The sequence below is a fragment of the Typopeltis vanoorti genome, chromosome 19, assembly GCF_054136105.1.
Source record: "Typopeltis vanoorti isolate ZY-2024b chromosome 19, IOZ_Tvanoo_1.0, whole genome shotgun sequence".
Taxonomy (NCBI): Eukaryota; Metazoa; Arthropoda; class Arachnida; order Uropygi; family Thelyphonidae; genus Typopeltis; species Typopeltis vanoorti.
The window spans coordinates 39,436,108-39,449,781 of NC_143567.1; the positions used below are offsets into that span (position 1 = coordinate 39,436,108).

At 36.0% G+C, this 13,674-nt stretch overlaps 1 protein-coding gene across 1 annotated transcript; it reads left to right on the top strand.

Annotated features, from left to right (window-relative positions):
* The first annotated feature begins 5,187 nt into the window (after positions 1-5,187).
* Positions 5,188-12,804, top strand: Pfas (phosphoribosylformylglycinamidine synthase). Its single transcript, XM_090409074.1, has one exon. The coding sequence runs from the start codon at positions 5,306-5,308 to the stop codon at positions 9,233-9,235; it is 3,930 nt and encodes a 1,309-aa protein (XP_090265200.1). The 5' UTR covers positions 5,188-5,305; the 3' UTR covers positions 9,236-12,804.
* Positions 12,805-13,674: the final 870 nt, after the last annotated feature.

The window sequence follows — 13,674 nt, forward strand, 5'->3', positions numbered from 1 at the left end:
TCCTTATCCTTCATGTCAGTTAGTTTAACATCGCAAGTATCCTACGGGTTATATTTGCAATTTTGGTATCTGAGCTTTGAACTTTAAATTCCTATCCACCATAACGCCAAGATCTATAGTTTTATCCATTTGTCCTAGCATAATCCTACTATATAATATGCCATTAGATATCTCATTACACTAAAGTGCATAACTTCATGCTCACTAATACTGAATTGATAGCCATTATCGTTTTCCTACATTTCCAGCCTATTAAATCATTCTACAAGTGCTGGATACCAGTAGCATCCCTGATTGCCCTGCCTATCTATGAACCATCACCAAACAGTTGAGCATCTGTCAGATCCCAATATATTTAATGTAGAGATTGAACAACAGTGGTCCAAGGTTGGATTCCTGGAGAACATCACTGGTCACCTTCAATCCGGTAGATTCACACCGACAATATACCACTTTCTGATATCAATTCATCAGCCACCCACTTATCCAAGTCAGTAATTTATATACAATCCATTTTATGCAAAAGTCTTTCATGTGGAACCCTATCAAATACCTTATCCTGGTCTAGTAATCATAGTCTGTTCCATTCCATTTATCTGAGTCAGCCATAACATTATTAAAAAAAAAAAAAAGACAAATTGCTGAGACATTACCTACCTTTGGTAAGCTCATGCCGTTTCTTGCAAATTATAGCTTGTCTGTCAACTAATTTCGGTAAATGAGTTCTCATTGACTTCTAAAATCTTCACCACCACCACTGTAGAGATATTCATAGATCGGTAGTTAGGTACAACGGAATTGTAGATTATTTTCCTTCCTGCGGTACGTTTTCTAAGCTGAGACTGAAGTTATAAAAATATGTAAGGGACCTAGCCAATTCATTCGATCATACCTGCTGCTATCCTCTCTTGCTGAATTCTTATTCTGATTATGCAACAGCTGTTGAACCACATTCTCAGTTATATCTGGCTGGCTTATCTGTATTATTTACACTCATTATTTAAACATCTCTTCAGCTTCTGACAACACAGATGTATCATCTGCATTCACTAGAGTTATTCTTCCACAATCATTCTGTCATTTCCTTGGTAACGATAAAATTCTTATGTATTGCCTTTAGCCTGCATAGCCAATTTCCTTTCGTGTTCCGATATAACTTTCTGTACAGTACCCATAAATTTTCTGGCCTTCGCTTTATATATGTCATAACTCCTCTCACTCTTATTTTCACGATATTCATGCTGTGCATTATCGCTGTCCGTTTCTCACGACCAACGAATTAGTTAACAAGTAAGCAGTTAACCAACTGAATATACAACATGTAATAAAATGATTGCAAATAAATGACAGATGTGATAAGTAAACATAAGAATAAAACTTATTTTACTCTCCAAGGGGAGTAGGGAGTAAAATAAGTTTTATTCTTTTCATAGCGAGGCATTACCCCTAACATTTTGAAGACTGGACAGCCAATTATTACCCCTAACATTTTGAAGACTGGACAGCACAAGAGAGTACTGTGGATAACTTGCCATGTTATCATCTCTAATAAAATAATGTGAGTTCTAAATTCTGTTTTCTTGAATTTGGATTAAAACCTGAATTATTATTATTATTATTAAGAGAGACCTTCAGGGAGTCAGAAACTCATCGAGTTGGCCACATATTACATGCACCAGCTATCATACTTGTTCTTGAATCCATTCACAATGCTTGCACACACAGCATCCAATGGTAATCCATTCCAGTTGCATACCACTTTGAGAGAAAAATCTAGATCTGAAACCCTTCTTAGAGGCATTCCTTCTCAGCTTCCAAGGATGACCTCTTGTCCTTTCTTTATCCCCCCCCATAAAATTAAAAAAATCCATCAACTGAAATCCCGTATGACCTTCTCAGACATTTGTAAGTCGTAATCATATCACCCCTCTTTGTTTGTTGATGCCTGCAGTCTACAAATTCTCAATCTGTCTTCATAATCAGTATTTCCTCATCCTGATATCATTTTTAACACTCTCGGTTGCAGTCTCTCTCCACTATATCAAAATCATAATAGAAACCATGGAGGCCATATCTGCACACAACAGTCCTAGTAAGGTCTTATCAAGGCTTTGGAAAGAGACAAAATGACATCCTTATCTTTACATGTCAGTTTCAGCAGTGCAGTTAGCTTTTGAATTGTATTTGCAATCTTCCTTACATTCCTCTGAACTTCAACTGCATATCTACTAATACTCCAAGATCCCTAACTTGATCAGTTTCTTCTAGCATAATCCCATCAATATAATATGACATTGGATATATAATCACTCCAAAGTGCATGACTTTATATTTACTGACATCCATTTTCCCATGCCTACGTCCACAGTTCCAGCCTATTCAAATCATTCTACAAGTACTGCATATCAGAGGCATTCCTGGTTATCCTACCTATTTTTGCATCATCAGCAAATAGCTGTTTGTCGTTGTCAAATTCCTCCCAATGAGTTTGTAGGAAAAATCCTGCTTGCTTGTGCTAAAGATCAACTAACTTGGGAACCAACTGAAAAAGGCAGAGAGAAAATTCCACTAGTCAGAACTATCATTTCCACAGGAAAATGTACTCGATATATATATATATATATATATATATATATATATATATATATATATATATACACATCCCAAACTCAAGTGTTTTTTGTTCCCTACAGAAAATAATGGGCATTAGAGTATGAAATTTTGCCAATAAGTATGGAATTTTGAGTAAAATAATAACAATAATCTTCCTTGAAGCAGTCTTAAATGTTGGAGGGAGTGGTTTAAGCACAGAATCTGGTAGACGGTTCCGTTACAGATTTATTTTTTTTTCAAAGAACTTCTCAGAGTGGTGGTGCTTTTCCAAGGAATGTTTCGAGTTATAGTGTGTTTTCGGCAAGTCACCCTGCCTTTAACTTATGTGTCATAACATTTCATTTTCTTTTGCTAAATTTTTCCCCTGCAAAGTGTTCGATTGTAACGAGTCATCAAATTTTAATAAAGATCCAAAAGGAGGGGGGGGGGGGCATTTGTTTGAGTGGATAGCATTTTTGTCTCCAACCAACAGCTTGTAGGTTTGAGGATAATAATTCACTATGGTATGCATGTTTATCGAAGTCTAAAGGGGTGGGCGATTTTCGTTGCTCATCCTTAAAACATTACACTTTTTATTGGAGATCTGAAATGGTTTGAGTAGGGTTCTAAGGTTTTCCCAGGTTTAAACCCTCAACTCTCAAGCCAACTTAAGTATGATAAGCTTACCAGCTTTTGTGGTTGGGAATCACATTAAAAAAAAAAATCTATCTACTTTGCTCGCAATTATCAATATCAGTTCAGAACATTTTGTCAACAGAATCCGTCCGATTGTATTCAAAACTGAATCACATAGACATTATTGTGCACATCCTAAATCTCAAATTATATTATTCTTATTACTACGTGACCCCTCCAGGGAATCCAAAGACTCGTCGATGGAGGACATATTAAATTTCATACGGTGCGAAGTTACTGCAATATGCCATTTTGCACAAAATTGTGCGTTCCGGGGGGGGGGGGGCTCGTACATAGGCACTGCGGAACTGCAGCACCCTGAATTTTTCTCGATATATAAATATCTTTATTAATTTATTTATATTTGCTTGTAATATTTAATTTTATCATCAACAATCCTCTTATTTTGTATAAAATATAATAAAAATCCATCTTGTAGCACTTAGGAGGGCGAAGGACGCTAGCAGCACTGAGTTTACCACAGTGTCATATTGCTACGCGCGGAAGCATATACACGTCATAGTGAGATGCGAGCTATTAGCCTGATGCGGCACTGTCCGTCGCGCAGTTCCACTGTTGTTTATATGCAGTTTGCGTCAGTAGTAGTGTTCGTAGTGCTTATCGTGTTTACTCCGTCTCTTTAAATATTTGGACATTACATTAAAGACATAACATTTGTTATAATTTTTATTTTAGAACATTATTGGAGTTATTGACAATTATGACCTCAGAAATGCAATCTTAAGAAATAACTTCTGTGACAGTAGTGACTGTAGAGTGAACTACAAATTCTTCAACAGTCACATAAATATCAAGGAAAAAGTTATTGACTTTTCGCTCGAAACAAAACAAGAAGAATGGATTTTATTTTTAAGTAATTTTGAATTATACTAAACTGTATAATTTTATTGATAATAAACAATATTTTTTAATGAAACAAAACAAGAATATATTTTATTTTTAAGTAATTTTGAATTATACCAAACTGTATAATTTTATCGATAATAAACAATATTTTTTCATGTTAAATTTTTTTTTTTTTCTCATTTTTACCATAATTTTGATATTTTATCCAAACACGTATATACACTGTACTGTACTTACATTGTGTATGTATATTTCCAAAGTTGCAGCACCCTGGCGATTTCAAGCCACGAGCCGCCACTGGTACGTTCCCTTTCTTACCTGCAAATTCATCAGTTTGAAACAAAAAGTGGAATCACTTTATACATTTTTGTGAGTTTACCAAATATAGTACTACCCTTAAGTAAAATCCATCCAGCTGGGAATAACTTCTGAACGGACAAAATAAATTAAATCGGTACTTTCGCGGTTTTGCGAATTGTATTAAGAATTTTCTCAAGGAGTTTGCATAATTGTTTATTTTTATTTCCGTGTTTATTTATTGGATTCGCTGCGGTTATTAGTATTATTACAGAACACCTCCAGGGAGTCCAAAGACTCATCGAAGGAGAACACCTACTCAACAGCTCTCCGTTATGTTTATGAACTAATTCGTTTTGTCTGTCTGGCCGAATTTAAGGAAATTTCATGTATTTAGGATATAAAATTTATCGAATCGTTTTAGTTTATAATTGGACCATCCATTTAAAATCACATCTAGCTAAATCTACAAAACAGTAACTAAGAATTTTATTACGGATAAACCAGCTCTCTCACAAATCCTTCTTAGTCTATTTGCCAAACGAATATATATATATATATATATATATATATATATATATATATATATATATATATATATATATATATATATATATATATATATAAAATGAATGAAAGTAAGAGGGCCACAGAGGTCAACATTGCGTACGAAGTCCACTAGTCACGCCACGAGGCGATGCTCCCTACGTAACGGCGCCACTTGCAAAACTCTTAAATAATCATGCGTGCGAAGGTCATGGGTATGTTTGTTCTATGTAACTGAGTTATAAAAGAATATATTTCGACCTTCAGAAGATTACACCATTTTTTTCGTAAAGTGCAGAGGAGAAATATGGTTGTGTTCAGGTACTATCGTTTCCCTGCCCTTAGCAAGGGTAAGGAAATGCAAAAACAGCAATTATTGCAAGCGATCAACACTGGAGTAACTTCCTTGGAAACTGAATATTGCTTTTATGTAGATGTATGTAAAGCTGAATTAACTAAAGAAGAAAAAAAGAAGCTTACATGGATCCTTTCGCCACCATTTAATGACCAGGTTAGTGAGACATCTAATTTTGCTCGGACGTCTAGTTCAAAGAGTTTGATAATTGAAATTGGTCCCCGACTAAATTTTTCCACGCCATTTTCGACAAATGCAGTGGCTATTGCACATTCCATTGGGCTTTGCGATGTAGTTCGGATAGAACAGTCAGTTCGTTATTTCGTGGCCGTAGGGTCGTCAGGTGATGCAGGGAAGATGAAAGAGCATTTTGTGGCAGCCCTGCATGATCAGATGACTGAGTGCGAGTACCCAGAACCGATCAAGACTTTTGATATAACAGTAAATGCTCCAGGCTGGAACGAAGTAGATATCTTAGGGAAAGGACGAAATGCACTGGAAGAAGTAAGTAAAGATTTAGGACTCTCTTTTGATGATTGGGATTTAAATTATTACACAGCACTGTTCTCTAAGCAATTAAAACGAAATCCAACCAGTGTAGAATGTTTTGACTTAGCCCAATCAAATAGTGAACATAGCAGACATTGGTTTTTTAAAGGTCGAATAGTGATTGATGGAAAGGAAGCAGAAAAATCGCTGTTTGATATGATAATGAAAACCCAGGAATCTACAAATCCAAATAGTGTAATAAAGTTTTGTGATAACAGCAGTGCCATAGTGGGTTCAGAGGTGGTATTCCTCATTCCAAAAGATTCTACCATAGCTAGTTCTTTCCATACAGAGAAAGGTTTTAAACATATTGTGTTTACTGCAGAGACACATAATTTTCCAACTGGAGTAGCTCCTTTCAGTGGAGCAACAACAGGAACAGGTGGCAGAATAAGAGATGTCCATGCTACTGGAAGAGGTGCACATGTGGTTGCTGGTACAGCAGCATATAGTTTTGGGAATCTGAACATTCCAGGTTACAATCTTCCATGGGAAGACAGCACTTTTGAATATCCTTCAAACTTTGCTTCTCCATTAGAAATTGCTGTAGAAGCTAGCAATGGTGCATCTGACTATGGGAACAAATTTGGAGAACCAGTATTAGCTGGATTTGCACGTTCCTTTGGAATGAGGTTCCCAAATGGAGAAAGAAAGGAATGGGTTAAACCTATAATGTTTTCTGGAGGCATTGGCAGTATTGAAAAGAGCTTGATTAAAAAATGTGAAGCAAAAAAAGGAATGCTTGTAGTAAAAATTGGAGGTCCAGTTTATCGTATTGGTGTTGGTGGTGGTGCTGCATCCTCTGTTCATGTTCAGGGGGATCAGAAAGCTGAACTGGATTTTGGTGCTGTTCAGCGAGGTGATGCTGAAATGGAACAGAAATTGAATCGAATTATCAGAGCTTGCATTGAAATGAAGAAGAATATTATCCTCAGTATACATGATCAGGGTGCAGGTGGAAATGGTAACGTGTTGAAGGAAATTGTAGAACCTGCTGGTGCTGTGATATATACCAACAGATTTCAGCTTGGTGATCCAACTATAACTACGCTTGAATTATGGGGTGCTGAATATCAGGAAAGTGATGCAATTTTAATTGCATCTGAAGATAAAGAAATCTTGAAGAAAGTATCTGAGAGAGAAAAATGTCAGTCTAGTTTTGTTGGAGAAATTACTGGAGATGGAAAAATAGTTCTTCAGGAAGATGAAAATGGTAATGGAGGAAAACCTGTTGACTTGGAACTTTCCCATGTATTGGGCTCTATGCCAAGAAAGATATTTCACTGTGAAAAGCATAATCTGGTTCTTCATCATCTAATTTTGCCCAGTTCTCTTAATGTTTTTATGGCACTAGATCGAGTACTGAGATTGCCATCTGTGGCTAGCAAACGTTACTTGACCAATAAGGTTGACAGAAGTGTAACTGGTTTGGTTGCACAACAGCAGTGTGTTGGTCCTTTACACACACCATTAGCTGATATGGCAGTTGTTGCACTGTCATTCTTTGATACTGTTGGTAGTGCTACATCAATTGGTGAACAGCCAATTAAAGGTTTATTAGATCCTGCAGCTGGAGCGAGAATGTCAGTAGCAGAAGCAGTTACCAATTTGATGTTTTCCCAGGTTACTTCCCTACAAGATGTAAAGTGCAGCGGTAATTGGATGTGGCCTGCCAAATTACCAGGTGAGGGTGCTGCATTATATGATGCCTGTCATGCCATGTGTGAAACAATGTCAGCTTTAGGAATTGCAGTTGATGGTGGAAAAGATTCATTAAGTATGGCAGCACGTGTTGGCAGAGAAACTGTAAAATCTCCAGGAACACTAGTTGTATCTGCTTATGCGCCATGTCCTGACATAAGGTTGACTGTTACTCCAGATTTAAAGTGTCCAGATGGTAAGGGAAGCTTATTATATGTGGATCTATCAAATGGAAAGAGTCGCTTAGGAGGAACAGCTCTTGCTCAGTGTTATAAACAACTTGGTGATAATGTTCCTGATTTAGAAAACCCTGGACTTTTAGGAAAAGCATTTTCTGTAACACAAAATTTAATTGGAAAAAGAAAACTAACTGCAGGACATGATATAAGTGATGGTGGTCTTATTACATGCATTCTCGAAATGGCCTTTGCTGGAAATTATGGAATTAATGTAAATGTTAACAGTAAATTGAACCCAATTGCCACTCTGTTTGGAGAAGAAGTAGGATGGGTAGTGGAAGTGCCACAGCATGAATTAATATCTGTTCTAACAGCATACAAAGAGGAAGGAATACCATGTCAAGAAATTGGATACAGTAGTGGGTTTGCTCAAGATGCCAAAATTGTTGTAGTTGTGAATGGTGATGAGGTGCTTAATGCAATGATGCATGTGCTACGAGATATCTGGGAAGAAACAAGCTTCCAGTTGGAATTGTATCAAACTGATCCAAATTGTGTTCAACAGGAAAAGGCTAGTTTGGCTCAACGAACTGCTCCTCCTTACCACCTTACTTTTGATCCCTCAGCAACGATATTTAGAACAGTAGGAGGGGAAGGTGGTCCTCTTGTTGCTGTAATTCGAGAAGAAGGTATTAATGGTGATCGGGAGATGGTTGCTTCCCTGTTTATGGCAGGATTTGAAGTATGGGATGTTACTATGCATGATCTCGTGAAAGGTGCAGTGACTCTGGATCGCTTTCGTGGAGTTATATTTCCAGGTGGATTTAGCTATGCTGATGTGTTGGGTTCTGCAAAAGGCTGGACAGCTGGTTTGTTATTTAACTCAGATCTGAGGTCTCAGTTCTCTGCATTCCAGAAACGAACTGATACTTTTAGTTTAGGTGTCTGCAATGGATGCCAACTCATGGCTTTACTTGGCTGGGTAGCATCAGCAGAAAATGAACAGCAAGGTGTCCATCTAGCTCACAATTTATCCCAAAGGTTTGAATCTAGGTTTGTCACTGTTAGAATAGAAAAGACTCCATCAATAATGCTCAAAAATATGGAAGGATCAGTACTTGGAGTATGGGTTGCTCATGGAGAAGGTAGATTTGTGTTCAAAGACAATGCTATTAAAAGTCGTGTTCAATCCAACAGACTGATTCCATTGCATTATGTGGATGACACAGGGGAAAAAACAGAACAATATCCATTTAATCCAAATGGTAGTGAATATGGAATAGCTTCTATCTGTTCTTCTGATGGAAGGCATTTAGCTATGATGCCCCATCCTGAAAGATGTGTCTACCCTTGGCAGTGGGCATGGATGCCTTATGAATGGAACAAATCAATGACTGTCTCACCTTGGATAAAAATGTTCAGAAATGCTTTTGATTGGTGCAAGACCGTATGATTACAAAATATATTTTATTTTCTTTGAATCAAAATGTACAAATTAAACATTTAATATTCTCATGTAAATTAGCAGATAAATTCTTATCTGTGTACTTGAAACATTTTGTATACAAGGTAAAGATTAGAACTCTTTTATAAGTGACTTTAAAATACTATAAAGGATGTTAAAATTCAGTATTATGCACTACTTAGTATAGCATATATTGTTATACTAATATGAGTACAATACTTGAGAAGCTGTTTTTAAGATGATATATTAATTTGAGCTGTTTTTGTTGTATATATACATATATATATATATATTTTTTTTTTTACTACAATGGAACAGAATTATTGTAATTAATGTCACTTGAATTATGCAAGCAAGTTTTTCTCTTTTCTAGTCTTCATCACTCTTCCCCCCCCCCCCCCCATAAAATCGACAGAAACAAAATCATGTAATTCTTTATATTGCATTTATCCTATAAAGATAAGTAATGAGAATTTTGCATTTGAAATTTTATTTGCTTTTCAAGATATTGAGAAATATTTTTGTGGTTTCTGTATATCAAAGAATATTATTTTCTTATAAGATATTTTTTATAAGTGTATATTTAATGGATGGAGAAAGTTTTTTTATTGTAATTACAAAAAAGAGCATCATTTAGTTTTTAAAAGCAACTCTGAAAACAGGAAGATATTGTAATACTGTACACAGTTTCTGTTGTGTATATGTTCTGTATTTTTTTGAAATATGCTGTCATAATAGTCTAATATCTTCCTTTTGAAATATTTCATTACCAAATGGATTCATTCCATACTTAGTGAATATTTTAAAAAAATCACTGTATTTTGTAAATTTTATTTATATATATACCTGATAAAGCCAAATGCAAGTAGAGAAGGGGAAAAGAAATTGTTAGTAGCATTATAAGTATGTGTACACATATGGTTACAATGGGAACTTAACATAAATTGTATGCAAAAGTTTTTATAACAATGTAATGCAACATTTACACAATGTTGCATTACATTGCAAAAAATCAACACACTTAGTGTTTGTGGTGGCACTGACAACATCTGAGTGTTGGATCCAGATGCTTTAAGGAAAATTTTAGTTTGGCTGCAGATATTCTCTAAGTTGACTTGTTACATGTGATGTTATATGCCTAATAAATATCAAGAAATTCACATTTTCTTGTGATACTCAAATATGATTTTCACAGATTTATAAGTGTTATGCCCAGTATTTGTGTGAAATTAATCCACTATTTCTTCCTATGAACAGCTACTCTATAATTTTGGAGGTCTTCTCCCATCCCACTTTTATAAACAGGAAAGGTATTTAGGTAGGATATATCATATTTTTTACTGACTATCATTTGATTTTTTGCTAGCAGTTCTGCACTGTCTTTGCAGTCATAGCAACTATACTTTTTCATTTGATTAAAATTTTACACATTTCATTAAAATTTAGATTGAAGATCCATTTTTTTTTATTAGTTGCAAATTGGATTGAACTTAGGACACTTTTGCTTTCACAGACTTCTGTGGAATCAAACCTCTTGCTTGATATGGAAAGTCCTCACGTGACAATACTTGTTGAATAGTGCCTTAAATGCGTTTACTGTTTTCATACTTGCTACACTCTCATGCAGTACATTACATCGACCCTCCATGAAAAAAAAAAAAACTTTTCTCACTGAGGTCCCATGCTCATTATATAACTCCTTTTTTTATAGCTTCTTGTTCTATTTCTGTCCTCCAATTCTATGAAAATTTCTTCCAGATTAATCTGGTCAAAATCCTTCACCATATCACTACCAGTTCCTCCCCCTATCCTACAGTGTCTGTATATGGCATTTCCTCAGTCTTGTCTTCTTACTCAATATTACAGACTTGAGGCTACCTTATAATATAATACCTATAATATAATACCTCTCCTTAAACTTATTCACCGATGAAGCACTCATAACCACCTCTGGCAATCCATTCGACCTATTCATCACCCTCCTAGCAAAAAATCCTTACCGTACAGGTCATCTTTCTTGCCTGTGCCTTATACTGCTCGTGGACATGCTGATCACCTTTTTTCTTTATAATCCCTCCACAACCTTTTCTTTGTGTGTGTAACTACAGCTTAATGAAGCTATTCATCCATCTAATTCCTACTTGATTTATCCTTCTGACTCAAGGTATACATTATTGCAACATTGGAAGTTTTTTCACTTGGTTATACTATAAATTAAAGATACCAAGACCTGAAAATACCTCAGGTGCAAACTTTGCTCACTTTGATAAAGGATTAAGCCAGGTATATAATTTCTTGGTATCTTTAATTTAAGGTATACATTAAAATACTGTGTTCTTCAAACACCTCCCATGCACCACCAACATCTCTTCCTTCCATTTAACTCCATTTTAACTATATCCTCAATAGAGTTACAGTTCTCATTTTCATCAACTAATATTACTATTATTATTACAGGCAGCTCCAAGGAGTCCTTAGACTCATCGAGGGAGGCCCAACATCATGTCAAGAACAACTATTCAACATTCACACAGTATCTATCATACTTCACCTTGAACTCATTTACAGTCATGGCACCCACAACAGACTCTGGCAGCTTATTCCACTTATTTGCCACTCTCCAAGTAAAAAACCTAGCTCTAACACCCTTGCTAACCACACTCTTACCAAGCTTCCATGGATTGCCCCCTAATCCTCCCACTACCAGTCCTATTCTCAAAAATATTTTCTGAATTAGTCTGATAGAAACCCTTAAGTAATTTGAATGTCTCATTCGTATCACCACTTTTAGTTTAGGTTTACTTAGTATGGAGCGAAGTTTTGGAAACGTAGTGAAGCAAGTTCTAATGTTGAATTTCTTAAGAATTTTTGCTAGTTTTGGGGAGAGAGAGAGAGCTGATGCATGGCAATGAAATTCAACATTAGAACTTGCTTCACTACGTTTCCAAAACTTTGCTCCATACTAAGTAAACCTAAAGTGAAATATCTCCCTACTCAGTATCCAGGAGTCTACAAGATTTTGTGTGAATGTGGAAAACCATATTACGGCCAAACAGCTAAATCCATCCTTTTGCATATGGAAGAACACCAGAGAGACATTTCCTACAATAGGACCAGAGCCAGCGCTCTCTCTAGCCACTTTCTCTTCTCTATTAACTCGGATGAAGGCCACAACACCTCGTAGACTGGCCAAAAGCTTCTAATATCCATGTGTGTTATGATGAACTCGAAAGAAAGATCATCGAATCTAGAGAAATTTCAATAGATTCATCCCATATTAACAACAGCCTTACCTTCAATCTCTCTGATGCACACATTGCCTCTGTTCAGTATTGGCGCACTCGTGGCAGCTCACACACGTAGTCAACTTTAACTTAGAACTCAAGCTCGCATTCCTGTTTTTAAAATGTACTATTGTCTTTTATACTAGATCTGTTGATATAATTTTATCATGTCTCTGTCATTTTTTGTATAATTCTTCGCCTGTGATACCTGAAGAAGTTGAATCATTCAACGAAACTAGTTGTATCTTAATATTAAACCTTGTTGTTTTTTCATTCTCGGTATATAGTCATTCAAACTAATTTTTTATAATATTTTCTACCAAGTAAAGATGAACAATAATATATATATATATATATATATATATATGATCATTGCCTCTTACCTTATACTGATTCCATAATTGCCTTCTTCCAGACTGCATGCTTAATCTCCATCCTGACTTTTGGGAAAAATTCAGGCATTGTTGCAATATAAGGTTAAATAAAATAAGGTAGGTGTGAGATTGATGAATAAAGAGATTAAGCATGCGATACAGAGAAAAAGGGCATTGTGGAGGCAGCATAAGAGAAGTGGAAATAACCAATTCCATGAGGTCTACAAAGACCATGCAAGGAGGGTGACTTGGTTGGTGAGGGTAGCTAAAGAGAGGAATGAACAGCAGTTAGCAAATGATGCCAGAAAGAATCCTAAGGAGTTCTTTCGATATGTAGCTAGCAAAAGAAAGAATGATTATGGAAGGATGGCATTGATTGGAGAAAATGGTATAAAGACAGCTGTTGCAGAATGTGTGGTGGAGATACTTAATGAGCAGTTCATAAAGGTCTTTCAATCTTGTGAATGTGACTTCATGGAGAGATTGAGAGCAGTTGATGATGGGGAAGAGAGAGACTGACTGTAAATGAGCAAGAGGTGTATGGGGAGTTGGGTAAACTAGATGTTAATAAGACTGTGGGACTTGATAATATATCACCACATATTCTAAACAAATGTGCCAGGGAATTAACACCTGCCTTGACATAATTTTTTAATACGAGTCTTGCACTTCAAGTTCCTAAGGAGTGGAAGGAGGGCAAGATTGTGCCACTTCGTAAAGGAGGTGATCAAACTCAAGCATCAAACCATAGGCCTATCTGTGTGTCAGA

Bases quoted from the DNA above. Each gene is read 5' to 3' on its own strand.
- Pfas (XM_090409074.1), top strand. From the start codon at position 5,306: ATGGTTGTGTTCAGGTACTATCGTTTCCCTGCCCTTAGCAAGGGTAAG.